The sequence below is a fragment of the Tyto alba genome, unplaced genomic scaffold (genome assembly GCF_018691265.1).
Source record: "Tyto alba isolate M040663 unplaced genomic scaffold, T.alba_DEE_v4.0 Super-Scaffold_45, whole genome shotgun sequence".
Lineage (NCBI taxonomy): Eukaryota > Metazoa > Chordata > Aves > Strigiformes > Tytonidae > Tyto > Tyto alba.
In genome coordinates, this window is record NW_024881321.1 from 3017737 (window position 1) to 3034010 (window position 16274).

General features: G+C 39.2%; 1 protein-coding gene across 3 annotated transcripts in view; it reads left to right on the forward strand.

Moving 5' to 3' along the window:
- The first annotated feature begins 1098 nt into the window (after positions 1 to 1098).
- The window catches only part of RCBTB2 (RCC1 and BTB domain containing protein 2), a 36655-nt gene continuing 21479 nt past the window's right edge, over positions 1099 to 16274 (forward strand). Inside the window, exons 1-4 of one of the 3 annotated variants that reach the window (XM_033006698.2) lie at positions 1099 to 1214; positions 11102 to 11165; positions 14049 to 14207; positions 14687 to 14837. In XM_033006698.2, coding sequence (XP_032862589.1) covers positions 11124 to 11165; positions 14049 to 14207; positions 14687 to 14837 — 352 coding nt within the window. In that variant the 5' untranslated portion in view covers positions 1099 to 1214; positions 11102 to 11123. The remainder of the gene's footprint in view (positions 1215 to 11101; positions 11166 to 14048; positions 14208 to 14686; positions 14838 to 16274) is intronic. The other 2 variants (XM_033006696.2, XM_033006697.2) reach the window with 2 other exon arrangements.

Below are 16274 nucleotides of genomic sequence, written 5' to 3' on the forward strand. Positions count from 1 at the left end.
GACACGTGTGATGTATCACGTGAGACTGTCATACAATGCAGTAAGTATGGAGAACATATTTTCTCTACTCCTTTGGTAATCATAAGGGCAAGTTCTTGCTACTAGAGGTACTTAGATATCCAATTTTTGGATATCTAAAGTCTCATACCCAAGTACATTAATCTTTAAAATATCAAAACATCTTTCTGAGGCTGCCATTCCCAGCAGAAAATCTCCCCTAGGTGATAAAGGAATTTTCAACAGAAAGTTAGTTCCTTAGCCCCAGAGCAAACTTTCTCCTCAATGAGGTTTCTACCGCAATAACCTAATAATATTGTCTTCCATTCTACACAAATCGTTACTGATATCTCTTTTGAATGAAGAAACCACTCCTGGCAAAAAATACTCTCAATTTTACTTTGGAAGAATCAGAGTAACAGTTACACAGCTGGGTACCACAGCAAAGGTCTCTGAACATGTACCACGGCAAGATGGCAGGGTTATTACCACACTCAAGGTAAGAGAGGTAAGAAAGTAAAACAGCCAGGTTGCTGCTTTTAGGAAACCTTTTCAAGTTTATCCTGTTTGTGAGCTGGATAAATTTTAAACATAAGTTTTAAGAGAGATAGAAAAATATTTGTATTCTCTCATTTCCTTTGGGTAAACGATTGCAATGATTGCATGCTGGAACAGCATAGTAATACCTGACATCCCCTTAACAGTCATCTTTGACCGTGTGTCTCTTGCTACGTATTGTTGTCACACATATTTAGGCCCGGGCAACAGTTCGAGGATTGGTGAAAGGTGGTGTTATCTCCCTCGATGCTGAGTGCCCTCTGAGCATCCAAGTCCTCCCGAGGCGGCCATGTCATCGAAGGAGAAGATAAAGAAAGGGGTTCTAGGGGTTTCTCCCGGCCTCTCCTCGCCTCCCCTCACCAGGAGAGAAGCACTCTCCGGCAGAGAGCAAGCCACTCTGCAGCCGGGGCCAAGCCCCCTTCTCCACAGCAGCGTCCACGCAGGGCTCGGAGGACAGAGGCCGCCGTTCCCCACGCTCCTGCTGCAGTAGGTGGATCCCTGGGAGGCGCTAACCCGCTTCCCTCCTCCTCCTCCTCCTCCTCCTCCTCCTCCTCCTCCATCCCTCCCTTCGCGGCTGAGGAGGCGCCTGAGCGCGGCGGCATCTTCCCTTGTCTCGTTGGCGGGAGGAGGAGGAGCCGCCGCCGCCGCTTGGGAGGAAGGTAAGGTCGGGAGGGAGGAAGGGGATCGCCTCCACCTGCCCCCGGCTCCCCGTTCCGCGGAGCAGCGCCCTGCGCGCCGCCCCGCTGAGGGGAGCGGGGGCGGGCGAGGCCGTTACGCGAGGCCCCGGCGGGCGTTCCCGCTCCGCCCCGCCCGCCTCCCGCCCCGCTGCCCGCCGCCTGCGCGGCCCTCCGCTGTGGGGGGGGCCGGGGGGGGGGGGCTTCCCTTCCCGGGGCAGCCACACACACCCACACCCACACACACACACACACCCACACACACACACACACACACCCACACACCCACACACACCCGTGACCGCGGAAGGGGCCGTGGCCTGGTTGGGCGCGCACTGGGCCGGCGTGTGATGGCGCGTTTCCCCCCCCCCCCCCTTCGGTTGCGTTTCCCAGGGCACCTGGTTGGTAAATGGCTGACAACGGGGGGGTCGCGGCTTTTGGCAGGAGCTAAATTTGTACCGTGTTGGCCGCGCCCTGTCCGCAAGCGTGTAGAGGAGGTGTGAAGGGTAATAAGAAAGCCATTTGTTTAATGCAGCTGATTAATTGATTGATTAATTAATAAAGCTGTTGACTTGCTTTCTCTGTCGCTGTAGGTAAACATACATGAAGTAAGACCAGGTCTTTTTACAGTGCAGTAAGGAAGGAATGAGTGGAAGAATCACTAAGAAAATTAGGCAATTTATGGGCAAAATTAGACAATAGACAGTCTTAGCTTGATGGCTGATTATGGTTTTAAGGAAGAGAAAAAATACTTGGGGAAACCAAAGATTGTTCACACGTGGTAGATGGGAGGATGGCATTGTTCTTCCTTGTGGAGATGAAATTTCTAATATTCTAATACTGGTGGATAAAAAGAGAGGGCACGCTTGGCAAAGAGGTTTTACTCCAGGTTATGAACTGAGTAAGGTCTGTAGACGGTTATGTTTGTGCACCATCAGGAACCATTTGGACTGAACTAAGGTTGAACGCTCTGAAAGCAGACATGGGGTAAGGGAAAGACAGCGAAATAATGATCCTGCTGAATGTGGGGTAGGAGAGCTAATACTGTCCAGATGTGAGAAATAAATAGGACAATGACATGGGATGTGAATGTTGTGGTGGACTGTAAAGTAGCAGGAAGAGATGGTGTGCATTAAATAAAGAGTCAAGGGTATCATTGCTTTGAGAAAAGAAAATTATAAGAGCTTTTGATGGTGTCTGCCTTGGTCCACAACAGTTGGATTTGGATAAGGATATTGCTTACTGAGAGATACTCTCAAGAATTATGTTACACGTGGATTTCCTTCATAGATACAGATAACGACATCATTTCAGGAGGACATAGAGCAATCCAGTTGTTCTTACATACAACTGCGGTAAGCTTACCAAATGAGCACTGAGTTGCTTAGACTTGCTCTGGGTAAGTAGTGTGGGAAATTTGGAGAAGAGCTGGTTTATTAATCAGCTTGTGATCTTGGATAACATTTTTAATTAGGTTAAATAAATAGAAAAAGAGGACTAAACAGAGGCAGGTTTGAAATTCTCAGAAGGGCAAGCTTTGAAAAACCAGGAGGATTAATTAGTGATTTTAGTTGCACTGGAGTCCAGAGGGCCCTAGAAGCGAAGAAGGTATGAAGCTCTTTTATGTGAAAGGTAGAATCTGTTTGGAATTTATATCCAAAAAATGAGAAAAGGTCGATTGGAAAGAACTTTTACACACCTCAGAAAGGATTTTAGGAGTAAGGACTAGAGAAAGGATGGATAAGCAAAGAAAAATACAAAGTGCAGTACTAAAGTGAGAATTGACAAAAGTAATTCTGAGTTAGTTTTAAGCAGTTGTTTTTTAAAGCTTCTTTAATCATGTAAGTAAAAATAAGAATAGAAGACCACTGAGTGATAAAGTTGAGGTAAAGTAACCTTGGCATCATGGTGCATATGATCTGTTGCAGTTTGGAGGAGGCTACTGCAGTGGTTAGATTTAATATTAGATGATTAAATTTATTCCACAAAGAATAACATTTTGTCTCTTAATTATTTTTTAAGAGTTGGGAAGCCTCTATATGTTCTCTCTAATCCAGTGCTCTTGCCACTTAATGTTGTTTCACTTCCAGTATCAGAAGACTCTTAAATACCCAAATGAACAGTTACAGTCATTTACTCATAGTGGAAGTGGGCTAACTTTTCCTTCTTTACTATTGGATCTCTCTCTGCTATAACATACGGTATATTTTTATGCAGACAGCTATAACTATAAAAGTTTAAACTATCAGAATCCTCAGCTCCAGGTATATAATAGCTGTTATATGTGTGTGTATTTTTATATATATATATATATATATATATATATATATATATAATTTTTTTAAGTATATGCATTTTTAGATATATGTTTGTTATACATACCTATGCAAATACAGACTTTGTGTCAGGGAGAGATTGCACCATCCCACCCAGGCATTGCGTGCTGGGTTCATGGGAAGTGCTCTGGCAAGTGCCCAGTGTTACAGGGCAGCATAGCTACAGCCAGATTCATGGAACTGTGCTGGGCATCATCTTGAAAAAACTCCTCTCTTGGTGACCCAACATGTTGCCCTCTTAGCTGTAGTCAGGGGCCCTTATCATGGACCAAGGCTCCAATGTGCAGAAAGACTGTGCTGAACTGAAGTAAGCAAGGAATGTAGAAAAGAAAGCCAGGTGTGGTTCAATAATGCTTATGTTTAAGCTTTTTTATTAAGGCTTAGAATGTTTTAGCAGATACATTTTATAAATTAAAGCTTTTAGTCTAAATGAGGCTAGAATTACCTTCTTTGGGCAACTAAGGAAGTGATTAAAGGTTAGAACTGTAGGAGCTGTGAATGTTTTTTTCTTTAACAGCTAGAGCAGACTGTGAGGTCAAAGATCCAACAGCCAGACCCGCTACGTGGCTCAGCGTTTGGCTGGATCACGTAACTGCAGACTGCTGACAATTTAGGCTAGATCAGATCTACTTAGAGGGGGCATAACAAAATACGTGCATTGGCATGCTGTTTTACTGTTAATGCAATATGGTATTTCTGATTACATAATAACAGAAGGGTTCTTCCCAGACACGCTGTTCCTGTGGCATTGAACTGGTGTCCAGTCAGGCTCCCACATGCAAGTGCAATGCCACCTAACATCTGAAGCTTGAACACAGTTTATCCCGAACAACTTGATGACCTGTTAGTGCTTCTTAAATTCTTAAAGCTTCGATATTTTCTGTACTAAGATTCTTTAAGCTTATAAAAATATAATAGCTGTTTCTTTCACATATTTATTGCTTTATTTTTAAGTATTTTGCTCTTTTACGTGGTGAATGTTTTTAATAAAGTTATTTTAAAACCAGGGCTTTGGAATACTTTTTTTTTTCTCTAAAGTTGGTTCTTCGAACTCTCATGTCGGAAGGTCAAAATGAAGAATGAGTATAAGTTTCAATTCTACCAAATCAGTTATATGGTAAATTAAATTTTATGTAGCATTTAAAATAGACAGTAGCTAACAACTGCATTGTTGTGTTGTATTACATTTGTGTGTATGTACAGATTACAGGGAAGTGAAGTGTGTTTAGAGTTTGGCTAAGAAAAGTGAAAGATCTTTTCAAATGAATTTTCTGAAAATCTTGGATCAGCCTCATTAAAAAATGCAAAGCAATGTTTTTCTTCAGCATCTCAGGTTAGATTTAGGTTACCTTAGATTACATTAGGTTAGATTTAGATACAGGAATTACATCCTGTTCCCAAGAGACTGTCTAACAAAATATTTGATTATTTTATTACACTTCAAGGTTTGGAGACAGTACTTGTTATATTTTTTTTTATTTTACTGCAGAGGTAAACCACTAAGTATGTGAAAATGCCTCCAGCGTCCTCCTATAATGTTTTTCAGCACTGAAGGTAGTTCTTGCATTGTTTCCATGATCTCAAACACTTGATAGCCTTCAAAAGGTATTTTTGCACTTGTAGAAAGAAGTGTAAATATGTTTAAGTGAAAATGTTTTTTGATTGGCACCTTATCAGGCTTTTTTAGCTGCTGACCTTGACATTTCAGTAAGTGTATCAGAGGCATAATTTTAGTATAAACTTCATTACTTTTTTTCTAGTCTCTGTATTTCTGGCTTTCATTAGTTGGTTAAATAGTTTCTCATTAGTTGTTAGTCACTTTATTAAATTTTTTTTTTTTTTTTTTTTTTTTTTTTTCAGCCAAGTAGCTGGATAGCCAAAGCTTTGAAATTATTTTTTTTAGGGTGACTGTAGGGTTTGTAGAATGAGAAAAGAATTTTTGTTCTGCTTTAAACATTTATCCCTCTGGTGGGTGATGATGCATTTTTTCAGACACTTCTGCTCTTGTTGCTGGTAAACAATACACCATTCTACATCAATGATGATGATAGGCAGCAGTTCTAAGTGGAAAAAAAGTAATTGGAATAGGAATGGGAGAGATAAATAATATGGGCAGCGTGTCTTGCCATCACATAAGACTTTAAAAATTCCTAGATGATTTTATAAAATTTAAATTAATCAAATTGTCTTGCTAGCCCAAAATCCCGAGGTGTGGATTTTTTTGGAGGTGAGGGTTAGGTGTCCCAGGAATCTACATAGAATTTTTCAAAGCAGTTTTGTCACATAGGGCAGAAATTTCACACCAGACCCTAACATTTTTAAACCACTGAAGAGTTGAAAAATCACGCCCTCTGTTTCTCACTTACTTAAAAATGCTTTTCCCTGATGTATTTGCTCTTTATCCTAGCGGTACTGAACCTGCAGTGAAGGTTGATGCTAAGCATGGGTAGCAGAACAGTACTGCTGCTATCTTCCTTGCTTTTCATGTGCCCACGGTCTCTTCTGTGTGTTTTTTGCTTCTTATCTTTCACTGCTTTGATTCTTGCCAACCGCTTTCTTTTTGGGGGTGATGACGTTGCTGAGAAAAAGGCCTCTGCAAATAGATTTCAAGCATCTAGCTCCAGTACAGCATACTGCATGTAGATGAACCTCGGAAAACTTTGGTGGGGTCATGCTGGAGGTTCATCCATGAAGCCAGCAAGTGGAACTGGGTGTCATGCCAAAAGAGAAGTGACGTCTGCCAAGATGTTTTTTGTTAGTTTTGTCTCTGGAGACTGAGACAATAAATCTGCCTTATCTCAGATCATTTCAATTAGAAATTTCTGTAGCAGCTACCAACCTTGCAAGGCCAAGGGTATCAATCTTTCAGACTAAATACTCAAGTCTTTCAGAGTTTCTTGGATCTAGCCTCTAAACTGCATGTAGATTTGCTCTTACAGTTAGGAGGCAGCCAGTGGAGCTTGTCTTCGGGAGCGAGAAGTCACAGTCTGGTGTCAAGAAGCAAAAAGGGAAGAAGAGAAGGCTATGCTTTAGTTGGACTTAGCAGTTTTTCAAACAACCACTTACTGTTTCTTAAGGTCTGTAGTTTCTTGGTAATGGAAAGTGCTGCATCAATGGAAGCATGTATGACAAGATGACTTCCATCAATTTATTGTCAGCATAGCACTAGTGACATTTCATGAAGAAGGAAGGTAATTTTTAAAATAGTCTTCCTAGAAAGGGAACATGACCTGTTGAATTGGAATAACTGTTGACAATATTACTGGTCTGTCCTCTCCTGCAAGATCTCTTGGACAAGTTAACATCATTTCATGACTACTCTGGTAGGAAACTGCTGAGAAATCAAGAATATCAGAGAAGGTTGGGTTCCTTTCCTAAAGGTGTCAGGAAGTCCCTTTTTTCTGTGACTTCTTCCTCCTAATCTTTCCTAAGCCTGTGGTTAGAGTCCTTGGGGAAGAAGCTCCGGACAGACCTTTGATTCAGCAGATGAGATTCATAAACGCTCAAATTACGTGGGAGGAAATACTAAGTGGAGTTCTGAAAAATTTTGTTTGCTTGCCAAGTTCCTAGAGAGACAGTCTGCAAGAATGTTTACATTCAAATGAGTCAGTGAACCTCTTTAAATATTAAGGATTAAGTGGCCTTAGACTGCTAATAGAATTTGGCTATTAGAGCTAGTACTTGTGTTGGTCAGCTCAATCTTATCTGTACTGCAGGAGCATATGTGCCTTACCCAAAGACCTGTCATGGTTGGACCAAAACCAGGGTCAGAACTTCCAAATTCCAAGACCTAAACTCAAACTGCTGGAGTCTACTGTGCAGATTCATAATTGTACTTGGACTCCAGCTAAGTAATATAAATATTTTTGTATTAAAATGCTGCGCACTTCCTTAAGAAAAGGACATTTAAACAATGAAGTTTTCTCCTTTAGATCTGCACTTCAGAATTTGTTTTGGAAACACAGCTAGTGAAAATGTATATAAAGTTTTAATACATGAGAAATATTTCTTGCTTACCTGTTTGACTTTCTAAAGTAACTACTGCATTTTTATTTTTCTTTAAATGTAGTGGCTAGCTATTTTAAAGTAATGTTTCTGGGCAGTTATGTTCATATTACAAGATTTAGTAGCTGAACAACCCCAGTAGCTTGTCTTAAATAGCTCAGGTGTATTTTTCTTCTGTACCTGAAGTTTTCAAACATACAGGTTTTTATCTTTCAATTTTTGATGAAAATGCTGTTTTTTTCTTTGCTTCACTATGTATATACAATGGTTATTTTTCTGGAGGGAAAATTCCTACAAGTAGGCAAATATGAATCATCACTTGTATTTTAAATTTATACAGATAAAAATGATTTTAGACAGGCTTAATAACGTGGGTTTGTTGTTTTTTTTTTTTGGTCTGTCTTTATTTTCAGGATCCCAGGGTGACTATGTACTCTTAAATCAATTACAGGTTTTTAGAAAGAACACTTTTGCAGGTGCAGACATGTGGCAATCAATATGTACTTTTATTATAATACATGAATTTGAATATAAGAATAAGCTGATGTGATTTGAGCTGTCCCGTGTACTCCTGTGGGGCTGCTCAGAAATAAGTTGTCTATGTTTGCAGAACAGCTTGAAGAATGGAGTTGCAGGGTAATTTTCACTTAGTTACATATGAGATAAGACATGTTATGTTATAACTTTTGAGTTGTGAGGACATGTAAGTGATCTTAGTTCTTGAAAAGCTAGGGCTAAACTTCCAGTGTGTTTGTGGGACTCTGAAAAGTAGTGAGCTGGAGAACCTTTTATTAGGTAACTGAGGCAGTGAGATCCTACCATATCTTTCTTTATACTAACAAACTGCTTTTAAAGTCAAATTATGCTTTTGTCTAAACAGAAGCAATTGAATTGAAATAGTAGAACTTGAAGAATCATGGGAATCAGTTATGTATCAAATGGCTTTAGGAAGGAAATACAGAATCCTATATTTATTTAAATTAGAAAATTCATCGTTAATAGTTATTCTCCTGGGGGACGTCAGCCCTGTGGCCTGAATGTAGGCTAAGGATCGCCAAGAAGTGGGTAACGTATCAGCATTGCTAGGGAGTACTGGAAATTAATGCTGCAAAATACTGGATAGCCTTGATAATCAGTTTCACAGTAGGACCACTCACATACTGGAAAGAAAATGTTTTAGAGCTGCAGTTCAGTAATACAGTTCTGCTCAGACTGTGGTCATACCAAAGGCCTTGTCCTGGGTTTGAGTGAGTGGTGGAGTTTTTTGGTGGCAGGGGAGGGGGCTATAGGGGTGTCCCCCTGTGAGAAGCTTCTCGAAGCTCCCCCAGCTCCAAGTCAGCTCCACTTCTGCACCAAAACTGAGCCCATCAGCTGCGCCTCTGCGATAACGTATTTAAGAAGGGACGTGGTGACGGGCAGTGGGACTGGTGAGGAGGAGTTGCTGCAGCTGCATGAACACCAAGGTCAGTGGAGGAACGGAGGAAGAAAGGAGGGGGGAGGTGTGCCGGAGCAGAGACCCCCCTGTATCCTGTGGGGAGACGGCAGGGCGGCCCCCCCTGCCACCCATGGAGATCTATGGTGGAACAGACACCGATTTGTGGCCAGTGGCTTCCACCTGAATGATCAAGGTGATTGTGCCTGAAGAAGGCCGGGGTCTTGTTTCCCCATCCCAGTCCTATCTCTAACCCCAAGCCTGGCTCTCTGTCCCTTCTTATTGCTGGAAGAGAAGGGAGAGAGAGTGGCTTCGTGGTGGTTGGCTGCCGACCAGACTCAAATTGGGAGACAGCCTTAATTGGGAGAGTTGTTTGTAGTGTAAATACAGGTAATGTACACAAAATCAATTGGTTGCGTTCTTGTTGTTTGAACAAATATGTTGAAGAAAATAAGAAAGTAACAAATTGCTTAACAGCAAGAGCTTAACAAGCACCTGTTAGGTTGTAAAGCATGGTAAATAGCTACATGTGCTTATTCAGGGTTCTGTTCAGATGTTCATGCGTAACTGTCTGGTGCCATTTGGTTCTTAGATGCTGCTCCAGCATGGCATGGTTAACCTATAGGTCCTGTATTATATCTGCCAGCACTGTGTGGTGTCGGTGCTACTGCGGGTCATCTCAAATAGCAGTAGGTGCTAATGTGTGGCCGCCTGAATCAGCCCTTTAGTCCTCCCTAGCTGAAAGGGAATATTACTTCAAGTTTTTCCAGTTTGGTTGTGTGTTCGAGCCTTAAGCTCAAAGTCAACATGGAGGTGAGAGTAGCTAGACTTTCACACATGAGCTGAATTTATCATTTAATGTCTCAAACTACGTGTATAAAATACACTGTGTATGTAATTTTGTGGGGTTTGTTAAAGCAGAAGCTTAACAGTGTGCATATTAAGTACAGTTGAGCTGCAGCAATTGTTTGGGTTTTTATTTGTTTTAGGTAAATAAAAATAATTTTGTTTATTCAGGAAGTTAAATCGTATTTGTTAAATCATTAACATTTATAATATTTAAATAATCTGAATCTCATGTATTCTGTATCCTTGGCCTAGGTCTTACAGCGTGAAGTTGGATTTAAGAGGCGTGTTTAGTAGTAAGTTAGGTAGTTTTATAAAGCTAGATTTGATACTTCTTTTAAAGTGGTATTCCTCTGAAAATGAACTGAGTAAAATGGTAGCTTCTTGTTTGTTGGATGTTATTCTGCCTGTAGTCAGAATTTTACAGACCATTAATTTGATGTGAAAAGTAAACAGATTTTTGACATTGGCTGAACCAGTGTACCTCAAAGAAAATGATGTGCACAGCTTTCTCACTTGTTGAGTAAAAGAAGCCTGCACAGCTTAAGAGCTGCTTACTCCTTTTTGCAGTTTTACTGAAAGTGGAGTTGCATGGCCTTGTGTTAGGAAATAACGTAAGGATAGCAGAGCTGTGCATGTTTGTTTGTGAAGAAACAACTGATCTGAAAATCTATTTCTATTGATAATGTACGTCATAGAAATTATACAAGTAATTTACAGGGTTGGCAATATTTTCTGAAACAGAGTAAGTATTTTAACAGCTCTCAGTAAATTGGAGAAGACCCAAACGTTTTTCTAACATTGGTTTTCAGAATGGAACAAGTAAGAGCCTCTGAAGGCTTAAGCCAGAAACAGAAAGCTCGGACCAGTGTGCTTTTTCTTTGCAGAAAGAAATGCCTTGAAAAATTAGGTCAGCAAGGTTCTGAATTTGTTTTTACTGCAATAAAAAGACATTGGAGTATTGTGTTTAATGTAACTTCTTCCTTTCTAATCACAGTCTGATTAATTTTACTACGTATTTTAAATAAATTGTTTTGGCCAACAGTTGTTTTAGGTAAGAATACAGAAGAGCAGAATCTGTCTAACTGATCACTGTGTAGTTGAATATAAAACCAAAATTGACTGAGCTTTGTGTTTCTTGTTTTCTCAGCCCAGAGAAGCAAATAGTTCTGACTTAATACTGTGTATAGTTCCATTAAGTATTGTTGCAGCAGTATGATATGGTGATTTTAACCACAATTCTCTCTCTGCAGGGGGACACAAGCACAAATCCATATGGAGGATGAACCTCCTCCTTCTCGAGAAGTCAGTGTCAAGGTTAGAGTGTGAATTTGTATTGAGAATTCCGTACTGCTCTACTCAAAAGGAAGAAGCTTTGCTCTATTTAGCAGTAGCTTAGTACATGCTAGTAGCTTTCAAGATAAACAGAAAACCAAAGCTATGGGTAGAAAAAATGATACCAGCAAAAGAAATACTGCTTATGTGATCCATAAAATATTAGAACAATATATTAATTTTAATTAGGTTGAATTGCTTCTTTGGCTTACAAGGCTAGTTTAATTTAATATTAAGTTCTGAGGTTACATGTTCCAGCCTAATGTTTCAACAACATGAACTTGTTAGAATTAAATTTTGTAGCATAATTTGGGTCAAAAGCTTCCTTCTATTTTTCTTTTTTATTTTCTTTGAACACTGCATGTAGAACTTAATGAAACATCATTCAGATTTTGAGCTTAATGGTGATGCCTTTTAAGATGATCTGTGTGACAAATAAAACTGAATAACCAGCTTTCAGACTGATTGCTGAGGTCAAATGAAGTGTAGAATTTTTAGGAGTTCTTGAGGCATAACTGATACACCTTTGGCATAGGTAGCTGGACCATATGAAATCTCAAATTCCGGTCTAACTTTGTCTTTCATGACTTTGTGCAATATAATGAAGGAACGGATCACTTACAGGACATAAATATTGGCAGGCTGATAGTTCAAGCTGTTTTTCATAGTTTTGGGACAAAATAGATTGGAGAAGTCTGGGAGGGGAGAAAATCTTGAAAGGTGAGAGAATGTCTCTCACTGAGTTGAATGAAACTAATAATTCCAGAGACAGGATTTAGATTATGAATATTTTTTAATCTGATAAAGTTTGTTGATCCTTCTTTCAAAAAAAATCAGTATCGCAAGTGTTTCCTTGGGTGCTTTCTATAGTAGTAGTTTGGGTTTTTTCCTTCAGTGTATTATTTTAGTGTTAAAAAATCCTACAGTTTGGGTTTTTTTTTAACCTGGTAATTATGAGGGTGGAACACGAGTGCTTTGTAGAAGGAGGTTACAGAAGAAAACTTTTCTATTTAAGATGAATGGATTCTGACCCACTGTGCACTTGGAATTTAGAGCCCACATTTTAAAGAAACCAGTATGTTACTCCAGTAAGGGAATCTGTACAGTTGAAGGACACCCTGACTGTCCTTTTGAACCCTGGGTTTCATCAGTTTTGAGCAAAAGCGGGATGCAGTTTTGTTGATGCAACTGGAAGACTAGTCTGTGATGCTTTCGCTGTTCACTATCATGTTTTAAAAGTGCCTAAAATCCTCCATCGAATTAATGCTAACTTCTTGACATAAACCAAATTGTTCTGTGAACAGCGGATGAATTAAGCCTGATTCCATGTGGATTCATGGCCTTTGTCTCTTATAACCCTGCTGTGTCAGGGAGGACAGCATTTACTAGGACTAGCTTGGACCTACTTGCTTGCAGAGTTATTTCATACCATACGTGTCCGATTGTCCAGCTGCCGACTGCCAAATGGCTTGTGTCAGCAGAATCTTACTTCCCTTTCGTTTGCAAATTTGGCTGAAATTGGTCAGTTAGTTGGTATGAGGAGGTGGGGAAAGAACTGGTGTGATCAAAGCCACAGCTTTTCTTTAGGGAAGATGACCAGCCCTCCTTTTCCTTCCTCAGGAGTATATTATAAGGAAATGTGTGATTAACTGCTGTTTGTTTAAAGACTTTAAATCAGGATTAATTTAGGGATTATTTCTTTAGTTTCAAATGTTATTTATGTTTCTGTGTATGTTTTTTCATACTAAGTGATACTAATCAAGAAAGCAGTATCTTTATGACTAACACAGTGTGCTTCAAACTACAGACTAGAATTTATTCACGTCTTTGTTTCAGTCAGAGGTAGAAAATATTATGTTCTATAACAGATCATTTTGTAAGTCAGCTACTTGCTGGAAATAAACTAAGGGCGCAGTCCTCACTGTTACGTGGTAAACTACGTAACACCTGTGACAGGCAAAATCTATTCTTATTTACTTTCTGATCTGGCAAGCAATGCTACTTTTCTTTCATGTCCAGAGCCTGTTTTAATTTCAGTCAAGAAAATTTGATGCATGCCCCATGCGAAATTTGCTACTAAATTTTGATACTGCAACATTTTTCTGATTTATGCTATACTAAAGCAGTAGAAATGCTGCTCAAGGTTCAGACATTAGCTTGGCTGGTTTAAATGTCTGGAGAGATCCGTGTTTTTTTCCTTTAACTATAAACTTGTCATTTGTCCTTTGATAAGCTGGAAAATGTTCCATTATCTTTTTTTCTTGTATTATATGTCTACTTGCATAAAATGCACATATTCTTAGGAATTTTCCAAAGATTCAACAGTTGTTGAAACACAGAAATAAATTTCAGAAGTAAAGGAGAAAGGAAAAAGTTTCTCAAGTTTTCTTAATTTCCATTTTCAATTAATGAAAACAAATCTTTGTATTTTTCAAAGATTAGTATATTCTTGGGCAGATTTTTTTTTATGGTTTCTTCTTTTAACAGTAACTTTAACACCAGACAAAAAGCCACAAATTATTTTCAAGTTTTGAATGTATACTTTACAGTTTGTATTAGAATCCTGTACAGTGAATTATATAAGCTAGGAGTTACGTTGTGTGAATATAGTGCAAATATGACCTCACCATTTAACTTCTTAGATTGTATTTTTCTCCATGCGTATAGATCCTTCCTTTCTGGATCATGATATATTATATTTGTTTATTTTAATGGCCACCCTGTAAGTATTTTTCTAGAATTGAAATACTGGTTTGTGTTTGAAAAAGGAGATGGTGGTGTTTCTCTAAATTTTTTACTTTTTACTGTGCCAAGGTAAACATTTCTCTCTGTCTAGGTATTTGATATCATTTTTTATAATACCAGGTCTTGGAGGCAACATTACTGTCAGCTCTGAAGATGCTGGATGTTGGGAAATGGCCAATTTTTTCTCTCTGTTCCCAAGAAGAGCTCAGGTTAATTCGTCAAGCCTGTGTGTTTGGCAGTGCTGGTAATGAAGTGTTGTATGCAACTGAAAATGATGAGGTAATTGTCCAAGAGTGTGCATGAATATGTCATATTTAGTCATTTCTGTATCAAGTTATTCTGAAAGCAAGTACTAGGATAGTATACCTAGAAAAAGTTGCGTACAAAAATGCCTGATCATTTTGATTGCTACTAAAATATTCTCAATTCAAATTAATGGCTTCCTGCCACAATCAGAGGATTAAGAGACAATGGAGTTAGACGTTTCTTGGAGGAGCACAGTAACAGGGTGAGAAGCAATGACCCAGTCTGGAATATAGAAACTTCTGATTCAATATTAGGAGAAAAAAATCCTGATGGGAATGGTTAAATCCTGGAGGGGGTGTGAGATCTTTTCCTTGGAGCTGTTCAAGACTCAACTGGACATGGCCTTGAGTCAACTGATCCGTTTAGACCTATGAGTAGCGGGTTGGACTAGTTGACCTTTGGAGATCTTCCATTCCAACCTAAATTATGATTCTGTGATTCTTTCATAACAGGTTTTTGTGCTTGGCATGAACTGCAGTGGGTGTTTGGGAACAGGTGACATGCAGAGCACTATTGAACCAAGGAGGTTAGATTCTCTGTGTGGCAAAAAGATAGCCTGTCTGAGTTATGGAAGTGGCCCTCATGTTGTTCTTGCTACAGAAGGTAAAGTATGATCTGAATATTGCTTTTCAGATACATCTTTAATTTCTCCAGCAGGTGTGAAAGGTCTGTGCTGGTAACGTAAGAGAGCAATTGAGATAGATGTTCTGGGCTATCAAGTACAACATATTTTCATTAGTGACCATGACATGTCAGCTAGCTCTGTTCATAGCTATTTCTTTTCAAAAGTTTTTCATGCTCTGCTTTGATGTTGTTACTACTTTTGGGAGGTTTGTTTTTTTTTTTTTTTCACTTTGCAGTTAAGTTTGTAGCTTCTGATTGCTTTTGAAATGCATTAGTGGTTACATTATGTCCATATGTTTTTGTGACAACGATGCCCTTTAGCTAAAATGCATCTTTTCCCTCCTGTACTTCCTTTTGGATGTGCTTAAAAGACCAGTTAAATTGCCTGTCAGCCTTTTCTGTTGTCTCGTTGACACTCTATTATCCACATCGTGGTAGTGGCCCTTCTGTTCATAATCAAGGACATTATTATCAATGACAAATGACTGATGTTGTGTTCCCAGTAGAGTCTCTGTTAGAGCCCGACTGATGATGTTAAAATTTGTCTCTTTCCCTCCATTAACGAGAATAAATCTTCTTGAGTAGCCTAGATTAGATGACTAAAGGTAGGTGAGGGGAATTGTTTTGTAAATGTATGACTGTTCTTTATATTTAATTACATTCCACCATTTTCTTCCGTCTTCAGCATAAACCATTCTGGAAGCTTTGTATAGATGTCTCTGTATTCTTCTGAGCTTTGTTGCTGGCAGATCTCACTGACATGCTCATACTCCTTACCCAGATGATGAACTGAAATATTGCAGAAGAACAGGTTCAGAACTGATCCTTGCTGATTTTTACTCATAACTACATTTGCATTAATAATTTCCGTTTAGCACAGCCTCTTTAAGCTACCTTTCAGACTGCCCTTACATATTTCACAATTCTTATGTTAATGACTGTAATTTCCAGTTTATGTTGTATGTTTCTATGTGGCTGTTTCACCTGTTTACTGAAATTTGTATTCTCATGTTGGTGGAAGAAGAGGAGGTTGTTTGCTTTTGACAGGGTAAAGTCATTAGATTTAACCTGTTGAGAAATACTGGTTTAGTGTAGCACATTTTGCCTTTGTAGTTTGGAGGGAACCCTTCCTAGGGACAAGGACTTTGGTGACCTCATTAGAAACCCGATAGAGTTGTATGTCAAACCTAGCTCTCCTGTAACAATGGTGTAATTTAGGTTTAGAAAATGATGATGGTGATAGACAAGGTGAATGGAGGACAGATATTCTCCGAGTCCTGCACTACTCTAACTAGAGGACACTTCATTTAAAACAGATGAAAGAAAATGAGGGTAAAAAGGTGTTAGCTTCATGGATAATGGGCCAATATATGTACGTTAAAGAGGATCAGAGAGGTATGTGGTAATACCTGTACT